This window comes from Malaclemys terrapin, chromosome 1 (assembly GCF_027887155.1).
Source record: "Malaclemys terrapin pileata isolate rMalTer1 chromosome 1, rMalTer1.hap1, whole genome shotgun sequence".
NCBI classification, from domain to species: domain Eukaryota; kingdom Metazoa; phylum Chordata; order Testudines; family Emydidae; genus Malaclemys; species Malaclemys terrapin.
Genome location: NC_071505.1, coordinates 272,143,805 through 272,157,046, shown reverse-complemented (window position 1 = coordinate 272,157,046; position 13,242 = coordinate 272,143,805). Strand labels below are relative to the sequence as shown.

The following is a 13,242-nucleotide window of genomic DNA, read 5'->3' as shown; positions in this document are numbered from 1 at the left end:
CACTTCCCGCAGCCCCGATTGGCCTGGAACGGTGAACCGCGGCCAGTGGGAGCTGTGATCGGCCGAACCTGAGGACACTGCAGATAAATAAATTGTCCCGTCCCGCCAGCAGATTTCCCTGAAGGGCCACGTGCCAAAGTTGCCAATCCCTGTAATATATGCTGAACACAAACTTCAGAGACATTGCAAAAGGGATACGGCCCACACTGGCAGAATGGCTGTCAATAACATCTAGTTGTGTAGTGTTTGGAAGGAAGAGGCAAATCAGAACACATACTTCTGATATCATCTGGATATCTTTAATTATCTTCAGCTGCTGAAGATTTCAATTAACTGTAGTCATAAAAGTATACATCGCTACTTCAATCTATGGGGCTCTGTTCTTAAAGGAGAGGAGGCTGAAATGGAACTTTCGGGCTCTCTTTGGCCCACAGCTGTCTTGGCGTCTGCTGCTCCATGAAAGATCTGTGAACCTCCTGCATAAAACATTATGCAAAAGTAGTTCCTTATCCCACGGGGAAATTTCCACATCTGAAACTGGCAGGTAAATCTTTATAAAGCTGCCCAATCCCACCCTTTTTTCACATATAGCAATCTGAGTGTTAGGGATTATGAATCTCCTCTTGTGCTAGCAGTGGACCCGGGGCACAGTTCTTTATTGTTTAACTCTTTTATAGCTAGGAAAGATTATTTGGGACTGTGTTGTCCAAAGCTCCTCCTTAGCTGACAGATTCAAAATGGAGATTACATGAGGCCTATGGTTAGAGCATTACCCTGTTGTGGGGACTGAGGGGCAGGGGGGAACTAACTGCAGTCGGTATTTTTCTTTTTTAGCCTCTCCTGCTTTGTCATTCCCTCTTCCTTTTCCCCTTGCTGCCTCTGCAGCTTCAGAGAGTGGGCAGTGGGAAGAGAGGAATGTGCCGACACTTAGGAGTTGAGTCGCTGGGGGGGGGGGAATGGAGTTTTCATACATATCCAGTCACCCACAGGTCTGCAATTTCTACTGTCAGAACATGGGCCCCCCTCTCCCTCTCGACATTGTCTGACCTAGGTCCAGAATAGGACAGCCTGGTACACAGTCCAGGAATTTTCTGAGGAAACTATTTTGTTCACATTATCTGTTCACAAAAAATTTCAAGATTTCAACTTGGTCCTGATTCAGGATGGAAAAAATTTCAAAGTATCAAAATCCCATGGGATGGGAAAACCATTTTGTGGCCTGATCTACTTTTGGAACTTATATGGCCCACAAGGCTGTGTATAGTATGTAGTGTACAAGATAGGGGACTTGAGAAACTTTATCACAATGATGAAAATTGTTGGCCTTCTTTCCCTCTGTTTTCTATTTAGGACCCAATTTTGAAGTCCTTACTTGGGCAAGTTTCCCATTGACCTCTATTACATTTTTGCACAAGATAGAATTTCAGGATTTGGCCCATCGTGGGGAGGGATTGGGCTATTCTCTTTGAATTTATCACTTGTAGATATCCTGCATATTCAATCTTTAAGAGAGAAAATGTTGCAATTGTTTTCTTAGTCAAATAAATCACAAGGGAATTTTAAAAAAAATAAAACAAAATGAAGGAATTTATGAGGTTTTATGAAGTGTTGTTTACTCTTTTAACTGCATTGTAAATTTGTGGCATAACAGAAGTTGCCTGCAACTGATATGGACATTATCCAGTCCCACACTACACATTAGATACAGACTATGAAACACTCCAACCTCAAGGCAAAGCAATTATTAATATCAGAAGCTCACACAAACATGGTTTGGGGATGTGAAATAAAAGCTTCTCTACAATTTCTAGTTCCATTTTCACTTGGATGAAATGTTACTAAACATATTATTTATGTCACAGTTCAGAAACTATTGCTCATCTAACAATTTCCTTCTACAAGATTATATTTATTATTCCCAACCCTGGGAGAAAAAGTAAGTGATTTATGTAGTGTGGGCCAAAATCTGCCATGAGGAGTGCTGAGTACATAGGAAGGGGTCAGAATTTGCCAATATATGTGTATATATAATTACAGAAATACTCTTGTTTTGTGCAACTATAGTACACATAGGACAGCCTTATATGCTGCAATGTTTCAGAAGATGTGCAAAACCTTTTGAAAAACAAGGTTTGTATTAAATAGGGGTCAAAGCATACGGATGATGTGGGATGCAAAAGTACTTTGGTTATAGACTGGATTTGAAATAATGGGCTTGTATTCTACTGCAGTTCTAGGCAAAATCCTAGGGTGCAGAGGTGAGATTTTCAAAAGTGCTGAAGATTGCCCTAACTCTGCTTCCACTGAAGTCATTAGGAGTATATAATACTGAGCATTTTTTAAAATCCTACCTAGGGAGCAATGGCAGGCTTAAATAAGGACAATATTGTCCTGCTTCAAAAAGACATAATTTCTCTCATGAAACAGATTGAAAATAGGATATTTTAGGATCTTTTTAACCCATTTCATCAGGGAATAGATGCTCTTGACTGTTTGTGACTCAGATTTCCTTACTTATATTGTAAATTAGTCATAAAGAAAAGAAAATACATATCTATTTGTATGGCAGTACAATGTGCTCACAATGTCTTAGGCCATGATCCCTCAACTTGAAGAGACCAACACAGCAGGCTATGGAGAAATGGTAAATATTATATACAATCAAAGTTTTTGCTAATAAATGGTTGAAGATCATGAACCAGCTCATTGCTTCTGCAACATGAACTTCTCAATTTTAGCCAATGTAAAGGTCTTCTCAAACTAAAGGATGCTCAAGGAGGAATACACAACAAACAGTTCTAGCCTATACTCGTTAAGGTGGTGTGAACTTGGTCCAAAATATGCAAATACCATCTGCCAGAGATTTCTCAATCTTTGGCAAAAATAATGACAATGTTTATAGTGGCTAACTCCCACTCTATCATATCTGACAGCTGTGATTTAGGAACATAATAATATAGTCAACACACAAAACCAGAAAATAGTATACATAATACATGTTGCACCTAATGGGACCAATCCCAAACAGATGTCAGATGTCATTGATAACTTGAGGAAAACAGCAATCATAAATGAATTCAGAAATTACAAAAGGCTAAGACTCACCAAGATTCTAAGAAATGATATGGTGAGACTCAGATCAGACCTTAGGAATAGAAAAGGCTTAACAAGAATAAAGTGCTCATCTATCATAGGCTGAATGTAGTGTCTGTTATACTTATTATACATAACATTCTTTCTTTCATAGATTCAAAGTTGGTTAGATCAATATTAAATTTATCTTACTTTCATCAAATTCACAGACATCTCTTCATGAATACTGAGTGTAACTGAATGCTAAGAATACTTCTTGCTTTTGAGAAACAATTTTGATACGACTATCTGCCAGCTTGGCCTTTAATAGCAAGCAATAGGGAGAAGAGAAAGGAAATCATCTGCTTGTCCCATTTGGGACTGACCTATTATCCAGATATATCATCTCCTAACAAAAACAAAACAAAAACAAACAAACAAAAAACCCTTGACATGACATTTACACTGTAGACACTTTAAAGACCTGAAAAATTTCTTACCATAGACTCTTACCATAGACCTGGCCTCAGAAAGAAAGAAAAAGAAAGCCATGACATATGGATATATTCTTCTCACTGATCTGATTAGTTATATTATATGTTGCATTCACACAACCATTTCAGAGCTCATACTTTTGCATACTATGTCTCATTTTCAAGAACACGATGCACTGAATTTTTTTACTTACTACTAACAGTAGCAGGACAATATCAGGATTATCACATGCACAGGCTACATGCACTGATGTCCAAAAATCCTCATCCTGATGATTTACATTTACTCCTCTGTCAATCAGAATTTCTGCAGCAAAGGCATTGTCATAACGAGCACACTGAAAGAGAGAAGAGAAGATTAGACACAGAGCTTAGCTCAAGGTACAACTAAATTTATCAACGAACTTTTTTCAGTTTGTGTTTATTCTCTACATAACATAGAAAGTGATCAGATAATGTATTGAAGATTAAGCTTCCATTTCTGCAGGGAGCTGATGGATCCATGGAAATAAACTCTGTGACATGCAGGGGGTACATACTCTTAGTGTAGGATCCACGAGGTTCCCTATTGCCCAAAGAACAGAACTACACCAAATTTACAGAAGGCTTGGCTTTCCACAGCTACACAGAGAACAGGATTTACCCTTGATTAAATTACATCATTACCAGGGCTCTGATCTTTCCTAAGAATTTTCATACAGAACAAATTACAGATGGGACTGCACAGCTCCAGGCATAAACAATGGGGTACAACATCTTTTGCCTCTAGTTCATCAGGGTTTGAAAACAGCCCAGATGTGTAGTGACAAAAATAAAACAATCACTGCATTCTGATGTTTGTTCAGTGGCCTTTGTGAAATGAATTGGCAATCTTAGTCCACTTCACACAACAAAAATCAGCAATTGTAATTAGCTTCCTTGTTAGAGAGGGTGGTTGACTGACTGGGCATGCCAAATAAACAATTCTGTGCCTCCCAAAAGAATGGACACTCCAGGTGGTAATTTCAAAAAAGCTTAGGGCCTGAACTCTGCTACCATTGATGTCAATGGGAGTTAGGTCAAAACTTAGTACTTCTGAAAGTCCCACTCTCAATTGCTGGTTTAAAGCACATTAATATGGCAGCCTGGAAAAATGTGAATAATGCTCTTAATTCAGCATCTTCTACAGCTTTTATTAAAGAAATAGATCACTTTTTGGAATAGTGAGGAGAAGACACGGAGGAAAAAGGAAATAGAACAGCTTTATAATGTAAGTCATTTTTGAATGACATTTTATGGTAAATATATTTTTAGTTCAGTTCTTGAGTGAGCAGATTCCTCATACTAATGGCAAAGACTCCACAAGGATCATCCTTTTCCCTTACATAAATCAGATTATATCCAGTTAAATTTTAAAAACTGCTACATAAACAATCTGAGAATACATCTACACTACCCGCCAGATCAGCGGGTAGCGATCGATCTATCGGGGATCGATTTATCGCTGGTAGTATCAACACGATAAATCGATCCCCGATCGCTCTCCCGTCGACTGCTGAACTCCAGCTCGGCGAGAAGCAGAAGCAAAGTCGACGGGGGAGCAGCAGCCGTCAATCCCGCGCCGCGAGGACGCAAAGTAAGTGATTCTAAGTCGATCTAAGATACGTCGACTTCAGCTACGCCATTCTCGTAGCTGAAGTTGCGTATCTTAGATCGATTCCCTCCCCCGCCCCCCACTGTAGACCAGGCCTGAGTGAGCAAATCTTTAAATAAATGCCAAGTTACTATTTTTAAAAAAATCTTGAAATAAAGCTGGCTGCTCTATTTGTAGCATGACTGATCCCCAGATGTATTGGCACTGTGTTTAAAAGAGGGTCAAATCTGGGTCACATTGAAATCAATGCACATTTTGCCATTGTCTCTAATGGGATCAGGATTTGGCGGTAAATGAATTAACAATACTCACGAAACCAAGTCAGTAGCTTACATACTCTACAATATATCATGTTTCTCCCTGCATGAAGTTTTCACTTCTCTTGGAATTGTGTGTTAACTTAGGTAGTGACAGGCCCCACGAGACCTACTGAATGTAATGAGGCATGATGCATTAAGCTAAAAAAAACCTAAAAGACAGTTCACTGAGCTCTGCAGTTAAAAAGAATGTTCCAGTTGCCACGTAGAGTAACTTAAAATCCTTAGAGAAGGTTCTCTTTTGGTTTTAAAATGTGAGTGGGACAGCTTGCTTACAAGGCACACTGCTTTGTGGCTGTTAACTAGGGCCAAGATTTTCAGATCTGATTAGCAATTTCGAGGTACTCATATTTTTCGGTGCCCAACTTCACACACCTTAAAGGAGTGTCATTTTAAGAGGGCAGTTGCTCAACACTTTTCAAATTTCAGGCTCCTTTAAGATGCCTCAAGTCAGAAACTCCAAAACACTCATCACTTCTGAAAATCTTGGCCTAGAACTTTTGTTGGTGACTCCTAAATCACAGAGGGGCACGTGAGTAAGGACAACAACAGTAACACAAGGCCAGAGAAGAGAATTAATTTTTTTTCTTCTCCTTTTTCTTCTGGTCTTCTGAGATATAAGACACAAGAACAACCAATATGAATGGGGTGAAGATGGGCAGCACTGCATTGGTTGATAGGCAACATGGGTTTAGGATACAAGGCAACAGCACACAGAAATGGCTAAAAATTGTAAAATTATGTTGGGCAGGGAGTTGGAATTCCATCACAGAGTCAGAGACTTGAGTCTAGTAAGGTTACACTGTACCTGTAAAATGCCAGTGTGATAATGCTGCTGTGCTCCATATATGTAAAATGGGAAACATATGTCTCTCCAAACCAAACTGAAATAGTAGTATACTTTTAGGAGGCCAAATCTGCCCTCTATTGTACTCATGAAGCCATATTGAATTAATCAAGGTTACATTTGTGTAACAAACTTGGGCCCAAGCATCTAAGTTAGATGTGTTAGAACTAAGCCTAATGGCCAACAGCTATGGCAGCTGACCTGGAGCTACTCACAGCCTTCAAAAATAAGGGAACATGAAGGCTGGATACCTATAGTGAGATCCTGACCTCATTGAAGTCAACAGAAATTTTGCAACTGACTTCAAAGAAGGTAGGATCTTTTTCTCTAGAAAGAAGTGCTGTACAATATTTACTGAACTCTCTTGATTTATCACAGACAATACCAATTAACTGTGGGAAAACTTGTTTTTCGATAATCTTTTTCTTATTCTCCAAATGATGTTTTTGGCAAGGTACATGTTGGCTGAAATTTTGGTTCTTATTTCATGGACCTTACATTTGAAAATTGAAAAGATTAAGGAGTCATATTGTCTGTTTACACTCATCTCTCCCCTTAAAGCATTCTTCTTCTGTAAGGCCTTTCAGTGATAACCCATCATTTATACAGAACACTCCTAAAAAACAAATCCAAAGCTTAGAGTTGTCCCTTTGTCCTGCACATCATGTTTGGACTGTGTTATTTGTGTATAAGAAAGGATCCTGCTCTCTTACTCACACAAGTAGAACCCTATGCATTTTAAAGGCATTATTTGCACACACACGATTTGACCTTTAAACTGTGAACTTCGTGTGGCACACAGAGGCAGGTGGTCCTCTATGTCGACAAAGCAAAAATTGTCAGCGCTCAAATAAATACAAAAATATTTTCAAATCCAGCATAAATTTGAATCATTTAATGCCACTTAGGTTTTGCAGAGCTCTCTCAAGCAGAAATATCATACGACAATGGGGTTTTGCAGCATGTGTCACCTCCATCACAGGCCCTGCTTCCAGCCAGCGCCATAGTGAATGATGCTGGACAGGGAAGCAAAGGAGTGTGTGCTATACATCACTAGTAGTTTCCACAAAAATCAAACTTTTCTGTGGGAAAGTTTCAATTTTGCTGAAATTTTTCAAATTTCTGTTGGGAAAATCTAAACAAAATATTTTGTTTTGGGTTGGTTCAATACGAATTGGAATATTTCAGTTTGTTGAGCTGACCCAAAATATTTAATTTTTAGGCAATTCATCATTAAGCTGCATTTCGTATAGTGGCTAATGGCCTCATTGTCATTGTCATTAAGGCCTCCATTTTCTCCTATAGACTGGGCTTTCTGGCCAGATTATATCTGCCATGATGCAATGCAGATTCCCCTTTGCATAGGTTCATGTTGAACTGACTCAAAATGAAACATTTCACTGTTTCCAAATCGACATTTTTCTAAATATTCCATTCCTTGAAAATTTTTGACAAATTCAACTTTTTGTGCAGGTTTGGGACGAAAACAAATGTTGCACTATTGGAATTGCCCACTGGACAGATATTCTGATTTTCACTCAGCTGGAGGCATCAGGGTTCTGTACAGTCAGAGATATAACCTACAGCTGCATCCCACAGGCAGAACCCCCATGTAGTTTAAAGGCACTACATCTGCAGGGGTGGATCAAGTACATTCTGTAAGGTAGATTAAGATGAATACGATTTATTTTGGTATTAGAGACACAAATTACTAACTTCCTTGTCTGAATATAAAGTAGTAGCAGCAGTAATCATGGGATTGCTTCCACTGGATTTATTTGGTTTGCTAGCAGTAGAAATGTGTGATCAAATTCTGATTTTCAAGTATACTGCCCTTAATTTGGGGGTGTGTTTTTATTGGCTTTTTAAAAAACACTAGAAAACCAGGCAGCTTACATGAACATTTCATTAATATTTGTGAACCTTCTGAAAGAATCTGGGTAAATTAACCATTTTGTGTTCAAAACAGGCAAAACTTGTCATATTCTCCTGAGCATTGGGACATTTGACCCACCCCTCAGAGCAAAACACAGGTGCCCTGCAAACCTATGTGGGTCAAAATAGAAAACATGGTATGTATGATGGGGCCCAGCAAAATAAAATAATAGAGCTTCTTACAACTCTGCTGTGAGTCCCCAATTGCCATTCTGTACTTCACAGTAACTAAAAGTGACCCAACACCAGTGTATATGCTGTATTTCTCTCTCTCCCTTAATTACATGGTAAACACAAACCTGCTCCCTTTTCTTTTAATCGCTTAATCTGAAATAAAAATAACTATGGTGATCTAAATGCAGATACTGTGTTAGATTTCCATTTGTAGGAAATCAACACTGAAAAAAATAAAAAGGAAGGAACGACATCAGTTAAACTGTAGGTTAAATTGTCTTTTTTCTAGTCTGTGAAGGTTTTAAAATATTGCATTTCTCCATCCTACGAAGCAGGCAATTTTCCCTTTGCTCTTACTTACTGTGCAGATAATTTATGCCGAAAACATCTAACTGGATTTTGCTAGTGATGCATCCTTACTACATGATGCATCCCTACATAAGCCTTTTGAATGCCACCATGTATTTCATGTGCACAGCTGGATGCAATTATAATCACCGTGGTGCTCAGTGTAGATAAAAATTACTGATAAACCTTTCTTGTTGTTAATATGCCCAATATGCTACTCAGAATCTTGCCATATTTATCCACTGTCACTAACATTAATCTTCAATCACTCTTACCAGATGGAGCAAGGAGCCTCCTGAGGAAATAAGAGTGTGAGGGTCCGCACCATCCTTTAGTAGCCGTAGCACTGAAATATCAAAGAAAAGAGAAGGAGAAAGAATTAATGCACCAATGCACCCAGAACTGAGATCTTAATAGCCTGATTTTTCATCATCTTCATTAACAGATTTAATAATATATGCAAACCTCTGAGATAACATATGTAAAACTATCATGTCAGCATTTCCTGTCTCATTTATTTTAATGGCTAGGTCTGGCAGTTCAGGACCTTTGATAACTATCCTAACTATGAGCAATATCAAGGACTTCTCTAGAGCAGTAGTTCTCAACCAGGGATCCCACTGGGGAGCCACAAGCAGGTTTCGGGGAATCTGCAAAGCAGGATCAGCATTAGACATGCTGGGGCCCAGGGCAGAAAGCCAAATCCCCATCACATGGGGCTGAAGCCTGGGGCCTGAGCCCCCCCCCACTGGGGGTTGAACCGAAGCCTGAGCAACTTAGCTTCGCAGGGCTTTCTGTGGCATGTGACTGGGCCCCGGGCAATTGCCCTGCTTGATACTCCCTAATGCTAGCCCTGTTTTTTATATGCAGAAAAACAGTTGTTGTGGCAAAAGTAGGCCGTGAAGTTTTTTAAAGCATGTTGAGGGGGCCTCAGAATGAAAAAGGTTGAGAACCCCTTGCTTTAGAGTGTGGTTGTGTTTCTGTAGTTCTGAACACAGGATATTCCATAGCAAGGTTAAAGTCACCTGATTAGACCATGTTCGTGTGAGTGCAGAACACAGTTAACTGATTTTATTGTATTTTGCAGAGTTCCCCGAGACCTGGAGGCTCTTTTGCTAAATGATTGAGATTGGTGTTCATAACTTATATTGCCTGAAATTAATCTCCATGCCACAGCTTAGTGAAGTGCACTCCATTCAACCTCTACAGCACATTGTCTGATCACTGACATTGCATAATTCCTGAAAAGATACTTGGGGCCACATTCTGCTCACAGTTACATGTAACAAACTCTTTTGAAATGAACCCAGGCATTTAACTCAGAACAGAAGATAGCCCTGCATATTGGTGCTCAGTCAGGATTGATAATTCTTTATTCTTTTTCCTTGGTCTCTATGGCTTTTATAACCTTTTCACTTGGAATTCAGGAATTGACTAATTCACTCTATTATTGTTCATTCCAGGGCAGGACTGAATAATGAAAAGGCCAAGACATCATCAGGGGATTTCACCCTGTTTGTGCTGGCTAACTGGCATAAGAAGTCCACAATGACCTCACCCCTGAGAAATACCCCCAGCACAGAGGTCCTCTATAGAAGCACAGCTGGTTCCACATTCTCATCAGGAGGCCCTGGTCCAAGAGAAGTTATATGATGGGTCAGGGGTATGATAGGCCCATAGTAGAGGAGCGCACAGGTTAAGACAGCTCTTATGGCTCTCAGCCCCTGAACAGGGGAGTTGCAAACCATCCCCCCCTTTTGCTCTGCACTGAAGCTTGTGCCTCACTCAATATAAGAATTGTGAAATGCATAGAAATATTAAAAGCAGTCACTGAAAGAACCTGTCACAGTTTCACAGTGAACTCACTGTGGTCCAGTAAGGGCACCCACTCTAGGCTCCCAGCTCTAGGCTCCCAGCTCCCCAGCAGTCACCTCTTTTGGGTGGAGACCTACATCTTTCTCCCTCCTGACTGAGGTTTTTCCAGACTGCACAGTTTTCTGCTGTGTTATTCTCAGCAAGCCACACTGCCTAAAAAGGTCAAGGTCTGTGCACTGCTAACTCTTTGAAGGCTATGAATAACATAATTGCCAGCAGTTAGCTCTTTCTAAGCAAGCACATTTATTCTTAAGGTGAAAGCAATGCAAAGAAAAGCAATTAAAAATAAAATAACCTACGCATGTGCTAAAAAAATTAATAGAGGCCACCCCAACTCCAACCTTGGACTAGGGAAGGGTTGGAAGGACTGACACCTGCCAAAGGTTGCCACATAGGAATGGCCATACTGGGTCAGACCAAAGGCCCATCTAGCCCAGTATCCTGTCTACCGACAGTGGCCAATGCCAAGTGCCCCAGAGGGAATGAACAGAACAGGTAATAATCAAGTGATGCATCCCATCTTCCCTTTCCCCAACCCTTGGGCAGAAGGTTCTGTCCATTTGCTGTATCAGAAAGAAGGCTCTAAATCAGTTTAAAGTCAGACTATTTATCTAAAAGTCCTTTATTTGTCAGTAGTCTCTGGAGACTCCAATTTGAACCAGTATATTTGAGCCTCTGCAAGTGGCAGTACCTCCTTGGAGGTATTATAACCTCAGTCAATTTGCCTAATCAACCTCCACTGTCCTAGTTCCTAGAAAGCTATAGTCACCCTTCCCCATGGAAATGCATACAATGCCTGGCACACAATGATACATAAACTTAACACAGTGAGATCTTCCAAATATATTGCAGGAAATTGCCATCTGTCACAGAGGCAAGATGTGAACTCATGGTCTCTTGGCCTCCAGTTCAGTGTACTTCCCACAATCCATGAGATGCTTATATGGACAGGCAAGCAAGACCTGGGAGCATGCAAAGTCTATTGGAGCATTCACAAAACTAGCAGGCCAGTGATGAATCTGTTCTACAGCATATGAGCAAATGGTATTTTTGAGAGGTGTGATAAATGAGGGGGGTGTCCCTTTTGTGAACAATAAGCCAGCCAGTTAGCTATAGAATCCCTCTTGGTAGTTGTTCTCTACTTATTAACCCTTTACAGGTAAAGCAAGTCCACAGGTAAAAGGAAGGGAGTGGGCGCCTGACCAAAAGAGCCAACAAGAGGGCTAGAACTTTTTAAAATTGGGAAAAAAACGTTCCCTTTGTCTGGCTGTTGTTCTTCTCTGGAGAGACAGGACAGAGCAGAGACAGGGCTGAGACTATTCGGTAATAAAGCTTTTTGTCAGGTATGGAAATCATCAGATCATACCTAAAACTCCTCATTTGAACCCCAGATATGTAAGTAGATCATAAAATGCCTAGCAAGATGCGATTAGGTTTATCTCTGTTTATTTCTTATTGGCTTGTGGACTCCTCTGTGCAATCCTAAATGCTTTTGTTTTACTTGTAACCTTTAAGCTGGACCTCAAGAAGGTTATTCTTGATGTTTAATTTTTGTGAGTGGGATTTTTAAATCTAGCAAAAGCCTAAGTTCCAGATGTATTTTCTTTCTTTTTGTTTTTAATAAAATTTACCTTTTTTAAGAACAGGATTGGATTTTTGGTGTCCTAAGAGGTTTGAGCATACGTTGTTTAATTAGCTGTAGCAACAGCTAATTTCCTTTGTTTTCTTTCTCAGCTCTTCCCTGGAGGGGGCAAGAAATGGCTTGAGGATACCCCACCAGAAGGAATTTCCAAGTGCTCCTTCCTGAGTTCTCAAAAGGGAAAAGGTTTTTTTTTTTTGCACTTGGGTGTTGGCAGCATCTACCCATCCAAGGTCAGAGAGAAGCTGTGACCTTGGGAGTTTAATACCAGCCCGGAGCGGCCAGTATTAATTTTTAGAATCCTCAAGGGCCCCCACCTTCTGCACTCAAAGTGACAGAGTCAGCCTTGACAAGAGGTTTATAATTTAGCCAGATCTTGATGGATTTCCATGGGACACTTACAATTTGGCTCTCCCGCTATGTAATTTGAAGTTCCTGCTACAAACCACAGAAGCACTAGAGGTTTTCAATAATGGTCAGATGTGTTTTTTTGTTTGCTCAGTAGATTTTTTTAAACACTGGCAATTTCACTAGCTTTGTTTTCTGAAATGGCTGAGCCATTCTTGATCAAATTTTCCAGAAAAAAAAATCTTTCCGAGTCAGACACCAAACAGAAAATTTCAGGTAAAACAGTTAAAGTTCAGTAACGTTATAATGAAAATAGGGATTTATAATGGGAAGGGATAGGCAACCTTAAATATACGAGCAGTTACATGCTCCACCTATAATGATACGTCCTGGTATATATTTTGGAAGAATCAAAAAATGACAGTTAAAACAACAGATTCCGCTCTGTATTTCATTTCAGGCTTTGAAAATCAACAGACAGTCTAAACCCTCTTATAAATTCAAACCTGAAGAATAAAACCATCATACGTTCTCATTTGCTTTTTTACTTTTTTTTGCTT

The 13,242-nt window shown here is 39.8% G+C and overlaps 1 protein-coding gene across 3 annotated transcripts in view; it reads right to left on the bottom strand.

Annotated features, from left to right (window-relative positions):
* The window catches only part of MYO16 (myosin XVI), a 588,255-nt gene that overhangs the window by 397,146 nt on the left and 177,867 nt on the right, over positions 1-13,242 (bottom strand). For all 3 annotated transcript variants that reach the window (XM_054013071.1, XM_054013089.1, XM_054013080.1), the window contains 2 exons: positions 9,096-9,166; positions 3,761-3,904 (listed from right to left, as the gene is read on the bottom strand). In XM_054013071.1, the coding sequence (XP_053869046.1) occupies positions 3,761-3,904; positions 9,096-9,166 (215 nt within the window). The remainder of the gene's footprint in view (positions 1-3,760; positions 3,905-9,095; positions 9,167-13,242) is intronic.